At 43.5% G+C, this 14,301-nt stretch overlaps 1 protein-coding gene across 8 annotated transcripts; it reads right to left on the reverse strand.

Moving 5' to 3' along the window:
• Positions 1-48: 48 nt before the first annotated feature.
• LOC6529910 (voltage-dependent calcium channel subunit alpha-2/delta-3) lies at positions 49-13,903 on the reverse strand. 8 transcript variants are annotated; one of them, XM_039373312.1, is made up of 24 exons: positions 13,391-13,903; positions 13,248-13,329; positions 12,193-12,297; positions 11,856-12,132; positions 10,288-10,682; positions 9,595-10,044; positions 9,344-9,484; positions 9,124-9,207; positions 7,429-7,482; positions 6,038-6,118; positions 5,892-5,966; positions 5,717-5,824; positions 5,581-5,652; positions 5,316-5,518; positions 5,112-5,254; positions 4,876-4,932; positions 4,225-4,318; positions 3,804-3,851; positions 3,562-3,672; positions 3,378-3,496; positions 3,173-3,312; positions 2,892-3,116; positions 2,245-2,787; positions 49-1,779 (listed from the first exon to the last, which is right to left on the reverse strand). In XM_039373312.1, the coding sequence occupies exons 1-24, from the start codon at positions 13,504-13,506 to the stop codon at positions 1,687-1,689; spliced, it is 3,816 nt and encodes a 1,271-aa protein (XP_039229246.1). In that variant the 5' UTR covers positions 13,507-13,903; the 3' UTR covers positions 49-1,686. The 8 variants fall into 8 exon arrangements, with proteins under 8 accessions (XP_039229246.1, XP_039229245.1, XP_039229248.1 ...); XM_039373311.1 differs by lacking the exon at positions 7,429-7,482 and adding an exon at positions 8,710-8,766; XM_039373314.1 differs by lacking the exon at positions 7,429-7,482 and having other exon boundaries at positions 13,391-13,902.
• Positions 13,904-14,301: the final 398 nt, after the last annotated feature.

The following is a 14,301-nucleotide window of genomic DNA, read 5'->3' on the forward strand; positions in this document are numbered from 1 at the left end:
GTCCCTGATTTCATTAACTTAACCGCCCAGCAAAACAATCGCTCAGAGTTTGATTTTCGAAATTATGTTGTGTTTATTATCAGTTTCTTCTTTTAGCACATTAGACAAATGGTTTTACTTGTATTTGATTGAATTCGAAATATGTTTATGTATGTATTACAATTGTGGCTGCCAGCGAATGTGTTTGTTTCTTTTGTTTCGTTTGTTTGTGAGGAGAGTTTAAACTTGAGCTCGGGCTAAATGTTCTGGTGAAGAGGCGCCTGCAAGCTTGGTATAGTTTGAGATTTGCTTTACCCTACTTTCAATCGAAATGTACAAAATGAATAGAGGGTAGAGGGAGTGAAACAACCTGCGAGAGGATTTCTCGATTTTTAGATAGTCGCATCTGAAACGGCGCTCTGGAGTTCCATATTAAATAGTTAATAACAAATTCTAGGCAGTTCGAATGGCACAAGTTGATTACACTACCATGGGAAAATGTGGGGCTAAAGCTTAGCGAGTTCGGCTCCGATCGGAGGAGAGTTTGTCTAGATGTATGTACGATAGTTTGTCATGGTAAATTTCAACTAGTCAATGTTTAAGTGTAGTATTATTAATAATTTAGCCGCTAGATGCTGCTGCTTTTACTCTGACTTCTTCGTCTCTGACCTCGGCTCAGTTCTGTGGCTCGTATCAAGTAGTTAGTAATAAAAAGTATTTCTCATATATGTAGGTACTTGTGGGTAATGCTAGGTATCGTCATCATCAGTGTATATATAAAAACAATGCCATTAGATCGGTTTTCTTTTTCTTTTTCATTTTCATTTTCGCTTCGTAATTTGTTTCGTTTCGGTTGCTCTTCTTGAGTGGCCTACAACATTTTTTGACGCATGTCTATAAAAGTATGCACGTCGTTTTCCAAGGCTCCGAGGCTGAACTTTCGGTTAGTTTTTCTCTGGGCTAGGCTAAGCAAATATACAAAAGCTACTTAAATTAGTTAGCATGTACAGTACCGGGCGTACTCGTAGGTATATATCGTATTATCGTATGAGTGTGTATATATAATTAAATGGTTCCATTATTCGCCTCTACCGATAGGTTTCTTGATCCGTTCTTTAAACATAAACTCGTAGCTAGGTGTTACTTACAAATGTGGCCTTCTTAGATTAGGACTAAATCTCACACACACTCTACATTTATACACCCACACATACACATACTCACACACACACAAGCACACATAAACATGGGCAGTAGTCGGCATTGGGTACAGTGTGTGCCATAAGTTTTGTCGCCTGGATGACAGCGCTTTGCATTCAGCTTACTTGAAGATTGCAAGTCGTTTAAGGCCGTTGTTGGAATTTTCAGTTATACAATATATATAATATTCATATGTTTATGCAGTAAATATATTTTTGTCCTGTCTATTGGAAGGTCTACACTAAGCCCTGCGCCCAGTCCGTCATAGGCGGCACACACTGTCCGCGTTCGCTGATGCGCATCCGGTTCCGGATTCGGATACGGATACGGATACGGTTACTCGTATTTAGCTACTTAACAACTAATTTGGAAAAGTTTCTCTAGGTGACCAAAAATATTGAACTGCGCTCAAGCGTTAGAGTAAAAAATGTACCACCTCCTGAATTGCCCTTCGAATATAATACAAAAACATATTGCCTAGATCTAAGCTAAACCCATCATCCGCCGTTACAGCCAGCGACTCAGTATGTGGCAGAGGAGCAGCAGCCCCAGATTCGCGTACACGGAGCAGGCCTTTCCGCACAGCTTGATGCCGCTCTCCTGGAATGGGAAATGGGAATTAGGTGTAAGTGAATTAGGTCAGGTGGTCAGGGGCATTGATTCCCAAATATGTCGGTTGCTGCTGGGGAAGGTACTTTACGGTCGTTTTCAGAGGTTTCTGTCATATGGAATATTTAATTTGAAAGCAATATACGATTTTGCCAATGTAAGATCATTGACTGAAGGTAAGCTTATGGTGACCCCGATTTTTATATAAATTGTTAGATTGTTGTCATACCATACGAATAATTGTTATTGGTTATTGTATAATTTTAGCAGGTACTACAATATATTTTCTAATGAATACAGGTACCATCTGTGGTAAAAATAGATTTCTGATTATGTGTGTCAGTGGAACCCCCAATATATATGAAGCACCTTCCCCAGGCACTACCCTAATTGATTGCCCAAATTCTACCGACCACCCGTGGATTCAAGGACCCCCAAGGACCCCGAAGGACTTACGTTCGCGTGCCGACTGATGCAGCTGGTGGGTCGCATGCGGTTGAACTCCCGAGCCTGCTTATAGCAGGCCAGCGAGTCGTTGACCGACAGGTGGTAGTCGATCGGCTGCGGGTTGACCGTGAGGACGACGGATCCGTCCCTGGGACAGAGCTGGTCGATGACCAGCAGGATGAGGTTGCTGAACGGGATGGGCAGGACGACAAATGGCCGCTCACATGCATGGGCTGTCATATTGTAGACAACGTTGTCCTTCTCGTTGAACAGCGTGTACAGTTCGCGCTTCATGTCGCACGCCTTGAGCCGCGTGCGATGGAGCGTCAAGTAGCGCAGCCAGATTTCATCGTCCTTCTTCCCATGCCCATTGCCGTTGCGGCCATGGTGCTCCGGATGCGGCTCCGGCGGCGGTGGCTCCGTGTCGTTGGAGTCGCCGTACATGTCCGCATAGTGGCTGGACACTCCGGGAGCCCACTGCAACAGTTGTACAATATACCACAGCGCCGTATGCAGCAGCCATTTGCCCACGCGCAGCAGATGGAACAGTGGCTACAAGAAAAATGTTATTACCAAGGGATATTCATTTTGTATTTGTACTGCATTGGAAATAAACTAAAATAAATGATCCATGTGATCCAGTCAACCATTCCTACCGATAGCAGCATGCTGGAGGCGTTGTTATCGTTCTTGGACTCGAAGCACACCGCCTGGTAGTCGTAAACGGTGACCTGTGTGTAGACATTCTCCTCCAGCAGACGCTTCATGATCGCTCCGTTCACCTCGCCAAAGAATCGCCCCGTCTCGTGGACCCTCGTCGAAATGATCACATAGCCATTGTTGTCCAGTATATAGCAGTCTTTGTCATCCACGGCACAGGCCTATATAAACATACCGATTATAAGTAGGATTCTCAAAGTAAGGTAGTCTGACCCACATTGCCGGTGATGTTGTGGAAGAGTTTGTAGAGCGCCGAGTGCTGAAACTGGAAGCCCACAACGGCCGCCGGTGCCGTCTTGCCGCCCTCATTGTGGAAGACGGCATGACTGGCGGTCACCAGGATCTCTGAGTTGCTCTCTGCAGTGGGGAAGTCAAGTGTGATTATGTTGTTAGCACGTACGATGATGTACATCTCAACTTACCACCCGCATCGAAGGGCACGGAGTAAACGAAGCTCTCCTCCCGCACAAAATGTTGGTCCACGGCGCGTTTGTACCAAATCTCATCGATGGCCCGCGTGTTATTTTGGCTAAAAGTCTCGCTGCATGTGGAACTCCCATTAGCTTTAATTTCCGTCAAAAGTACAGCGGGGTTTCCGCGACTCACCCGACTCCGGATTCCTCGGCAGCATTCGAGTGGAACTCATGCCAGCGGGTGAGGCCACTGTGGGTGGCCAAAAAGGCGACGGTGACGCCAAAACGCTGCTTGAATTCGTTTCTGCGCAAACAGATGCATTGAGTTAAACAGTTAGAAAAGCCGAACAGCTTAATGTGGCAAATAGCAATGAGTAGGTTGAACTTAGACTAGTTAACAGGACTGAGTATCAAAGTAAATTGATTGTGGTTTACCTTGGCAGCAAACCCATTAGAACAGCTATTGGGCTTGATGCGCTTGTGCTAGATTTGTTTGAATGGTTTGGTATTTCATAATGGAGAGGCATTATGTTTTGTGGTATCACGTTGCGGGGATATTCAAGAGTTCAAATACATATTTAATATAGTAGAGTTGTATTAGAGTGTTGGGTGCAAAAATTCAATATGAGAAAGACATTCAGCGACAGCGACAAGGACGACACAAAGAATCGGTATAAAGTGCAAATAAAAGTGAGAAAAGAAGGGCGTACACAGAAATAAAAAACGGTTAATATGTGCTGCATTTCCGGTGCGTAAACTCGAGTGCATGGCGTTGACTGTACTGAAGGTGTCTGACGAGTCAAGCCTAGCATTGGCTTAAAGCCAATCCCCAAGATCCTCGCTCCCCGCCACTTACCCCTTGTCATCCTTGGAGTTAAAGCTGGTATTGTTGGAGAACCACCCGGTCACTCGGGCATCGAAGACCAGGGCCTGCATCAGCTGCCTATCGCCTGAAAATCAAATGGACAGCGTCAAAAGAGTCCAAAGTGAGCGGGCAACATGGTTAGATACTGGTTGCAGTGGCATTACTGGCTCTAGTTCTTCAACCATTATTGCTAACTTTTAGCTTGATGTGAGCATAGTGTATAGTAAATACAAAAACAATGAGAAAGTCCTCTGTGACATGCAACGATTTGAGTGCAAATTCGGCAGCTAACTACAGAAACTACTTGCTAATTCAAATTATAACTTATAGAAGTAAAGGAGGTTTTTTGGTGGCCCAATCAATTTGGTGTTGGCCTTTAACTTTGCAAAGCCTCCATTTCGATCCATAGTTCTGATCGATGTTTAATCATAAGGGGAATTGTGAAGAATTTGGGTCTAGAGTTTTGAAATTGAGCTGGGATCAGACTACATTTATCGGGCATTTCCGCCGGATGTGCAGGTGCGTAGGTCGGAAACGAGAACGGTGCTACTGAGTGCGACTGAGCTGAGTGTGATTGATTAATTTGTAATTTTCGTGGGTGCACAACTGTGACTAAGATGACTTTTGATATTCGTTACTCACAATAGTAGCTTTCTTTTTCATTGATTGATGGATAACGGCCGGTTGATGAGTTGTTAGCTGTGAATTTGCATGAACATTGAAATCGCAATCGTAATTTTCGCACATCGAACACAAAAACGCATAACAGAGTCTGGGAAAGCGGCGGCTTATCGAAGCGATCGATTTGAGTACGAGTAGGAGTACGAGTATCGGAAATGGATCTAACCGGAAGTGGATGAGGGCTACTATATACTTACAGAACATGGCGGCCGCGTGCTCCGGGGGCATTGCACTCCGACTTCCCGGCCATCGCCAGCCAGGCTCAGACATACGCTCGAGAAAGTACAGCAGTTCGATCTCTGGCGTTTTGAATGTCCGGTTGCTGTGCTTGCAAAATAGCCTAAAAACATCGTAAAACCTTATTGATTGAACGCAGCTTAATTTTGTTGTTTTTAACGCACCAATCGGGATGTATTTTCCACCGCTTGCCACTGAAAACGCTGCGCAAGTTGGTGCCCTTTATGCTAATGCGGTGAATCTCCTGGTCAGCTCGGATGTCCATGTGACTGACGCCGTATTGCTCCGGATAGGAAATGACCAGAGTAAAGGGAGTCTTCTTAATGGCCGTCCAGTAGTATTGCCGCTTAATGCGTGCCACCCGTTTCTGCAGATTATATAAGAACATACATCAGAATATTACTGGAACTTAATATGCATAACTCTTACCATATCATCGAAATGATTTTTGACCAGCATCCATTTGCTGCCTGTCGATTGATTGATTATAGAATCTCTTATCTGTTGAGTACAAAATTTAACGTAAGTTATTGAAGAATACTAAGGAAGTCTTCAAGGGGCTTACCGTCATCAGCACTGGATTAAAGTCTCTGGCGGGCCGATCGTCATCCAATAGCTCGACTTCAATCATGTCAACGCTATTGTATGCTGGCTTTAATATGTAGCCTTGGAACTGTACTCGAAAAGAAATGGATTATTGAAAACGTTTTATGCCTAGGATTTCGAGACATTTCACTTACAACTGGACGAAAGTCTGGATGGAATAGTACATAACCATTGTTGGTTACAATAAACGCATAGCCATTCACGCCGAGCTAAATGTGATAATAAAGATATGAAGTAAATGAGATTTATTTCTAGATTACTAGAAGTAATCCCAACTTACCGCGAACGGCGACAGCAGCTTTTTGATTTCATTAATGGGCACATCCGTGCCGGCCACGCCCAATATATTCGCAATCCTAGTCTGTGCGTGAGAAGTTTTGAGATATATATTTAGAGAGGTGTCGGGTCAAGTGAGTGAAAACGAAACATATACACAAGTTGGACTTTAAATTTTACAAGTACAGAGAATGGTAGTTAATTTTTAGGTTTTGCATATTAATCAAATACTGGAAAATGAATTTGAAATTTGAATTCGATAAATGGCATTGCTAGTACAAAACGCCTTAAGGCATCTCAAAGTAAAATACAAAGATGTAAATCAAAAACGAAAACAATGTCGAATGCAAATATGAGAAGCATCGTTACTACGCAAGAACTTACGAGTACAGTCAAGAAAGTCGATTTCAAAGATTTGTATATTAATATTTTGGTTTTTTTTTTATGTTGCTTTTTGTTTTCTTGTATTGATGTTTACAAAGAATTTAGTTAAGCGTTTTTCTGTTTTTTAGCGGCTAATTACATGGCTAGCAGAGTAGTACTAAGAGCGTATGAGAGCGTTGAGTTTTGGGAGGCAGTGTAAAACGAAATGTTTAACTAAAGCTTGGTTAAGATCAAAGAAAGGTTCGCAGAACCAGAAAACAATATGGACAGAGAGTGTAATTTACAATATTCTTTTCAAAAACTTGGGTTTTCGGGGGAGGTTGTGAACTGAAAATGTGTGAAAGAAGCTGTTTACACGTGTGGAGGGGGCCTTCTTCGCAAAGAAGTACAGTTGTGCGTGTTTGTTTGCGTTGTTGGTGTTTCGGTGTGTTTCGGCGTGTGTGTTTGGCAGTGTGTACATTTTCACAGTTTTTATACCCTTCACAATATCATTTTGGGTGGTGGCAGGAAATCTACAAGATACCAAATGCCGAAGAGATAAAGAGCTACAGAGGTAGGGACACACAAGGAGTTCAGTTCGATCAGCGATCGTTCAGTTCTGAAGTGTCCGTTCAGCGAAGCTTAACACACACAGTTACAGAGAGAGAGAAAGTGCCGGAGAGTTCTTAGTCTAGGATTGCAGAAACAAATCATTCGGGTTAGTACCAAGCACTTGATCGGACAGTCTAATTAAATCATAATCATATTGCATCGTAGCTGAGGGCGGGGTTTTTGGTGGCATGGATAGTAGGCAATACATAAAACGTAGGGAAATAAGGTTATCAAATTTTCTCAGTGCTCAATGAAATCAGGTGGAAATGAAAAGGCAACAAACAATTTCGATCAAGTCACGCATGCGGCTTAGACAAACGAAAGTGGAAAAAATTTAGGATGAGCGTTTGCATTTTATTAGATTTTGCTGTTGGTTTTGGTATTGATTTTTGATGTTTGATTTAGATACAATTTACTCACAACTTGAAGGTTTATTTTCGCAGCCGGATTTATATCGGTCGTTAGATTAATGAGCTGTGAATTCGTATTTGTAGTATTTAATAAATCAATTTCTAGGAACGAAAGCAACTTAAGTAGGGTTATTCTAGGGGCGGGTGGACTTGGAGGCGTGGCGGTGGCGGTGGGCGGGAAGCGCGGCGGCGGGGTGCTCTTAATTATCCTGCCATCCTAGCTACCATCTACATCCCTACCATCTACATACTCGCACGTATGTAAGTACATATGTATATCCTGTCCAGCGGAAGGGTATAAAAACTCCAGCGGAATCGGGTCCTCTCGCTTGGGAGGCTCAGAGATGTGTCTTGGGTTTATATTTATATTTAGAAGTTGATCTGTTGTGGTTGTTCTTGTGTGCTCTATAGGTCCTCAGCAGTAGCCTAGGATTACTCCGATTTTTTTTAGCTTTTCGCCTTGTCAATGATTGTACTTACTAAACATCAATGGGTTCTAACATTTATTTGTTATGGGAGCGGGTGGGGTGTTTTTTTTGTTTTTTTTTGTATTAATATTTTTTAATTTTTGGAGAGGGCGGGACTACCAATTAGCACTATGTTAATACAGAGTCTAGACGATCGCGGCTTAACCCAATCTTTCTTGGTTAAAACAACAAATGGAAAATTCTACTACTCAAAATGCTAGATAAAATGTTCTATTTACGAGTATACGTTAAGTAATCAACTAGGCATAGCTATAATTTGATAATTGTTTATAATAAGTATCATAATATTACGAGTACGGTTATATAAAGAAAATCAATATCTATATATCGATAAATACTGGACCAATTCGAATTGATTTCGTTATTACATGAGAATACTTTTGGATTTGGTTTCGATTTTGTGGGTTGAACCCAGTACGTGGTCAACTATAATGTCAAAAGGTTGCTAAAGAATGCCATGGTCCTAGACCATATTAGCTAGACTTATATACGAGTTATAGTAGTTATATAGTTAGTTATAGTATATATCGGTTAAATATGGATTAGGTATGCATGTATGTAGCGCAAAGTATAACAAATCGTTTACTTTATTTGATATATACGAGTATATGTATATATATATACGAATAATGTATATACGAGTATATAGGTAGAGCTCAATACGAAATGCAATTAATTGGTAATTGGCGTATATAAAACTTTAATCAAGGGCAGTAAATACGTTATACGCAAAAATTTCGTTCGAAATTTATTAAGTTTGGTTTTGATTGTTATTTGTTAGAATTTGGCATTATAGTTTGTACCTCACGTGTTTGCAATTCCCAGAGTGCTTCATTTATTAAAACTTCTTCGGTGATATTCTGTGGTATAGTTGTGTATAGTTTGGTAGTAGTAGTAGGTAGTAGTGTTTTATATATATATATATAACGCATAAATTATTAATACAGTAGTGGTAATAGTAGTAGTAGTTTAAAGTGAGTTGTTACATAGATAGGTTCAGATTGGATTGCTGTATTTCGATTTCTTGCTTCGATCGTAATGAGTTTTGGGGGCAAAATGAATTCGGCGCTGCTTCGGCGGCTGCTGATTCTGATTTCAGTGTTATTTCTCTCATTTCCGCTAATAATTTGGCAGTGCTAACTCGCTTGATTCAGTTTGATTCGATAGGCCTCCCCCGCGCCAGGGGATTCGATCGATTTTTGGTCAGTTTCACTTACCGCGTTCTCGCGCCGATCGTAGATGGGCATCGATACGGTGGTCATGAATTGGTACATTTTCGGGTCCAAGGGCTGGTTCCAGGTCTGTTCGGGTAAAAACAAGATAGGTTTATTAGTTAAATGTACACTTGAAAGCTCAATTAGTCATTCAAAATAGTTGAGGCACTTGTTTTAGGTACTTAAAAACGTATGAACTTATAATTCATAGATCGGAACTCACATCCTTCATTCTTCTGTACTTCCGGCGGTGCATTTCGCTGGGCTCCAGCATCCTGTCCTGCACCTTCCAATACTCGAGGACATCGGCCTTCTGGTTCTCGCACTGGTTCATGTCCCACAGATAGTCGGATATTTTCGTGTCCTACACACGAAATAAGATGGGTATTGTTGGGGAAAAACATTGCTAACCGATAACGGGAAGAGGGGAAGTGGAAGTAATTGGCACCCCTTGTTGGTGGGGGCACTACCCACCTCGATGTCTGCATAGACTTGCGACCAAATCACCGGATGATCGTGCCTGCCCAGGACGAGCGGCCTGGCCATAACCGGAATGTAATTCAAGACCATCTCGCGCACCTCGGCGGTCTCGCTGAGGTGGACGTAGTAGCCCTGATTCTCGCACGCCATCCACCGTATATCATCCCAATTGGCCACCTCCTTGCCAATGAGGTAGGTGAACACACGGACCGGCTTGTAAGGCGGGTCCCGCCAATTGTGCAACTCGAAGACCTCGCGATTGTTCTCCGGCGCCCCGTCGCCAATGATCATGATCGCCTGATTGCACTGCGCCCCGCGCGAACTCAACTTGGTCTCTTCCAATAGCTCGAATGCCTTTGTCAATGCAGCGGTATAATTGGCGATCGATTTGGGTCTAAACAGATCAATCCCTTCTTTCAGTTCGCGTATGTTGCCCAGATTGGCCTGTATATGATGAGTATCGTATGTGTGTTTTTTGGGGGATTTCGATAGTTGGTTGATTGGTTGGTTGGATGGTGTTTTGTATTCGTATTCATATCAATCGGTGGCATCAATTGAGTGTGTTGTTGTTTTGAGATTTCGGATTTGGTGGTGATGTTCGTAATTTTTGTTTTGTGGGGATAGAAGAAATCAAATATGCATTAAATCAAGAGTAATTTGATAAACATAAACTAAAGCGATATATACTTGAATCAGTGTGTCTTCGAAACATGGGACGACTGGGCTCACTTCCTTATCAAAGGTGAAGATGTTCACAAAGTCATTTGTACCTAATGTATCTAGTATCGTATTGACAACATGCTTTGCGATATCTAGCCTCTGTCCCAACATTGAACCGGATCCATCCATCAGGATAACAATATCCTTCGGACTCGTCGCCGCCTCCATGTACCAGGAGCGTAGTCGGCAATCGTATAGATCGACCGGTACGTCCTTTCGCCACTTCGATGCAGGGAATTGACGCATAAAGCCAGTCGAACTGCCAAAGAATTGCCACGACAATGTCGGATCGTTTTTGTAATTGTCACGGAATATCTGATCCAAATTCTCCGACCACTGAATTGCTTTTATCACATCCGGTGCTGTGTCATGTGTGTCATGTATCCGCGTGTTAATTGTTAATATGAAATTTGTGTTTGGTTTGGTTTGGTTTTGGGTTGTGTCGAAAGAAACGGGAAGAATTTTGAAGGAAACACGATTAGTACTCCTTATCTGCTGACGTGCACTTAATCCTAGCTTTAGATTAACGGGCTCTCGGGTATTGTTTTATGGTTTTTAAGGTTTGTGTTCTGGTGGCACAAGTTGGTTGTTATACGGTTTTTGGCAAGCATTCCGCGTGTGTCGGAGCATTCGCTTTTATACTTGTATACTTGTATAGCATAGTTTTATAGTTTTAGCATTCCCTGGCGCAAAACGCGAGCGCGTCGCCAACATGCGCATTGCACCGCCTGCGGCCGGGGAGGATCGCCAAGGTCAAGGTCGGCGGCTCATTAGGTACGGTGGGTGGGCCGGGCGGCGCAATGCACTGCTTGGCGCGTGCACGCGTTCCTCGCACGCATTGACGCAAGCAGTTTGGAAATCGGAAAGAAATGTTTAGGGAGGCGCAGCTTACGGCTTCATATCATAATCTTATATTACGATGTAAAGCTTATATGGCATAATCAAAAAAAAAAAAAATGTACGTTCAAGCGAGCTAGAAAAATGCTAAGGATCGAGTAAGCGAGATAGATAAATAGAGAGCGAGCTAGCGAGAGGCGGTTTCAAGGCTCTACTTTTTGGCAGCTAGACAGAGACAAAGAGTGTTTCGTTGGTTTTAAGCTCGTGTTCGATTTGAAAGCATTAAATGCAACCCTGGTGATCGAGTCTGGAGCTTTCGTATAATGCTAGAAACTTTTATCGTAAGGATCAAAATATTTTATATTTATGACAAAATAGTTTTCAAGACTAATTAGTTTTCTAACTGAGCTGATTTCAGAAAAAACTTAAATATATCGAAATTAATGTCGGTATTAACGCTTTAATAGAAACTTTTTTATCTTAAATCTGTATGTAAATGAATCCAAACAGTTCTAAATCCCCAAACTCGATCGCATAGCAATTAGGAAAAGGGTCGTTGGTTAAAGCAACACACAAAGGCGGGAAATGCAGTTGCAATTACACAGAGCAAAAGAGAGATAAATACAGAGAGTGAGAGAGACAGGTGTAGAGCGGAGAGAAGAGATATACGGATTATAATGATGATAATCATTCCAAACCTCGATCGAACACATTGACCGGCACGTGGACCGAGCTAACGCTGAAGTTGACCGGAGTGTTGTGGAATTCCGGACGCGGTTCCAGTACCACCACCTTCGGCTGGACGTAGATCAGCGGCTCCCCAATATCCTTATCCATGTCGGGAGCCGGGGTGGGAATGGGCGGTACCGGATCGCCGGGCTCCAGCATCTCCTTGGCATTGTAATAGGAGAACATCTTGTCCGCCATGTCGTTCTGGTGCGACAACGCCGTGTTCTCAGCCGTGTCCATGATTCGCTAGGGATGATATTGTTATTTAGAGCATTTTCCTGTCCATTAATGCGTGGCTTTCCTTACCCTCACGGCACTGACTTTCAGATCCATCATCATTTCGATTTCCTTGGCCATCGAATCGACGATAGATGCGCCGTTGCGCGAAACGACCTTTGCATCCTTGAAACTCTGTTGGAAAACCAACCACATTTATTAACAGAATGTCGGAAGAAAAATGGTACCATTCCACCAACCCATTGCCATCCCATAAGTACGTGTGCCCCGAAATTATATGCGGAGCCACCCAGCTAAGCAGGCTTAGAGGCCCCCGAGGGCCTATAGACAAACCCATTCACATGCATATGGAATATGGAATAGGGAATATTACAAGCAGTTGGCACAACTACTACTGCGACTAAAACTCATGGGCCAGAAACATTTAATTTGTAAATCCAATTGCGCTGCCTAAAAATAAATGACCAGCTGTGCCGGACAGCGAACTGACCTCATGTGGGGTGAATGGGATCTGGATATGGCTAAGCATTTTAGACAACTGGCCTATTTGGATACTCTTCTTAATAAAAATCCTGCAAATATCAAAGATTCTGTATAATATCTATACTGTTGCAATTATTTTCTCTATATAGTCTTAGCTATTCATAAGTATTACAAGTTAAAAATTAAAAGAAAATGCTGATACTAAAGTAAGTGACAAACCATAAATAGTTGATTGACCTACTGACCCCAATGCTCACTTTCTGCCCTAATGAACACCTTATTATTTATGATTAGAAATTCGGAGAGTACTTTTATCGTATAATAACCATTTAATTAACGACCAAAATGTAAGAGATTTTTGGAGGGCATTGGCTCTTCGACCTACTGCCGCACTGTTTCCCATCTGGCTGGTGCTTTACAATTTTTATAATTGCCGCTCGGGCGGCCTTTAACCCAAATTCGGAGCCGAAGTCTCAGCCTCAGAGAGACGTCAACAAGGAGCGCACAAAAACAGAACAGAAAACAAACACACACACACACACACACACTCACACACGTTCAAAACCATGGAAAATGGGGGGAGTGGAATGTGGGGAAAACGGAGCGGCGGAAAAATCAATAAAATGCTCTCGGCAGCTCACCTCTTGCACCTCCTTGCGCCTGGTGATGAAATCGCCCAGATGAAACAGCTCCATGCCCAATTTGTCGGCCCACGAATGAACGCTGGATGTGGAAAATGCTGGCGTTAATCTGGAAAAAAGGCTCATCCCCGGGAAAAACTCACAGATTGTAGTTGATGTTCTCGGCTGGCTGCAGATTGACGCACGGTGCCAAGCAGACCAAGACGGAGAGCAGGCCCAGGCAGAGGCGCCACCAGGCCAAGAGACGGGACCAGGCCATGATTGAGCCGCGCTATCCTCGGAGTCCAATGATCTACTAACTGCTGATGATGGTGGTCGATCCAGCGGGAGCGCGACATAAATACCAGGCGATGCGATTTTCTTAGCCTACTTTGCAGCTGCACTCACACACTCATACACTCACAGGCACGCACGCACCACGTTTGCACCACATATCCCGTTAGCTCGGTTCTGGCCACCTGCCCTGGCCATCCGGTAGCATACCACCCGCGTCTTCACTTGATCCCTTCAGATGCTACTCAAGTCTCGCCGTCGCTCAAGCACTGTGCATTGTATTTGCTGAATGTTTTCCAATTATTTAAATGAATTTTTCACAGTTTTTCTCGCGCGACCCAGCACTTTTCCGTGTGTGTGTGTTGTTGGCCAGCGAAAACTTTTCTCTCTACATTGTCGTGGCCGTTTTGACGTTTCTTTGACGTTTCTGGGCCAGCTTAAAGCTCTGTAGCCCCACATCCCTTGGCCGAAAAGGGACAACCCTCGAGTCTCCCTTTCGGCCATTCGCCGCACTCTTCTGGGCGCCAAGTGCGCCTGTCCTGACACTTGGCGATTCTGCGCCCAGCACTTGTTTACCTCGTCGCGAGTGCCACAGGTGTTTGTTTACCTGCCACCGCGCCTGCGCCTCCACTATGTTGACGTGCGTGTCCTTCCAGCTGGCCGAGCATCTGTTGCTCCAGCTGGCGAGCGCTGACAGTTGGCCGGAGCAGGAGCTTTCCAGCAGGGAGGACTTAGCGCGCGAGGAATCCAGTTCAACGTTGGCCATAAGTCGGATTCGAAT

This window comes from Drosophila yakuba, chromosome 2R (genome assembly GCF_016746365.2).
Source record: "Drosophila yakuba strain Tai18E2 chromosome 2R, Prin_Dyak_Tai18E2_2.1, whole genome shotgun sequence".
NCBI classification, from domain to species: domain Eukaryota; kingdom Metazoa; phylum Arthropoda; class Insecta; order Diptera; family Drosophilidae; genus Drosophila; species Drosophila yakuba.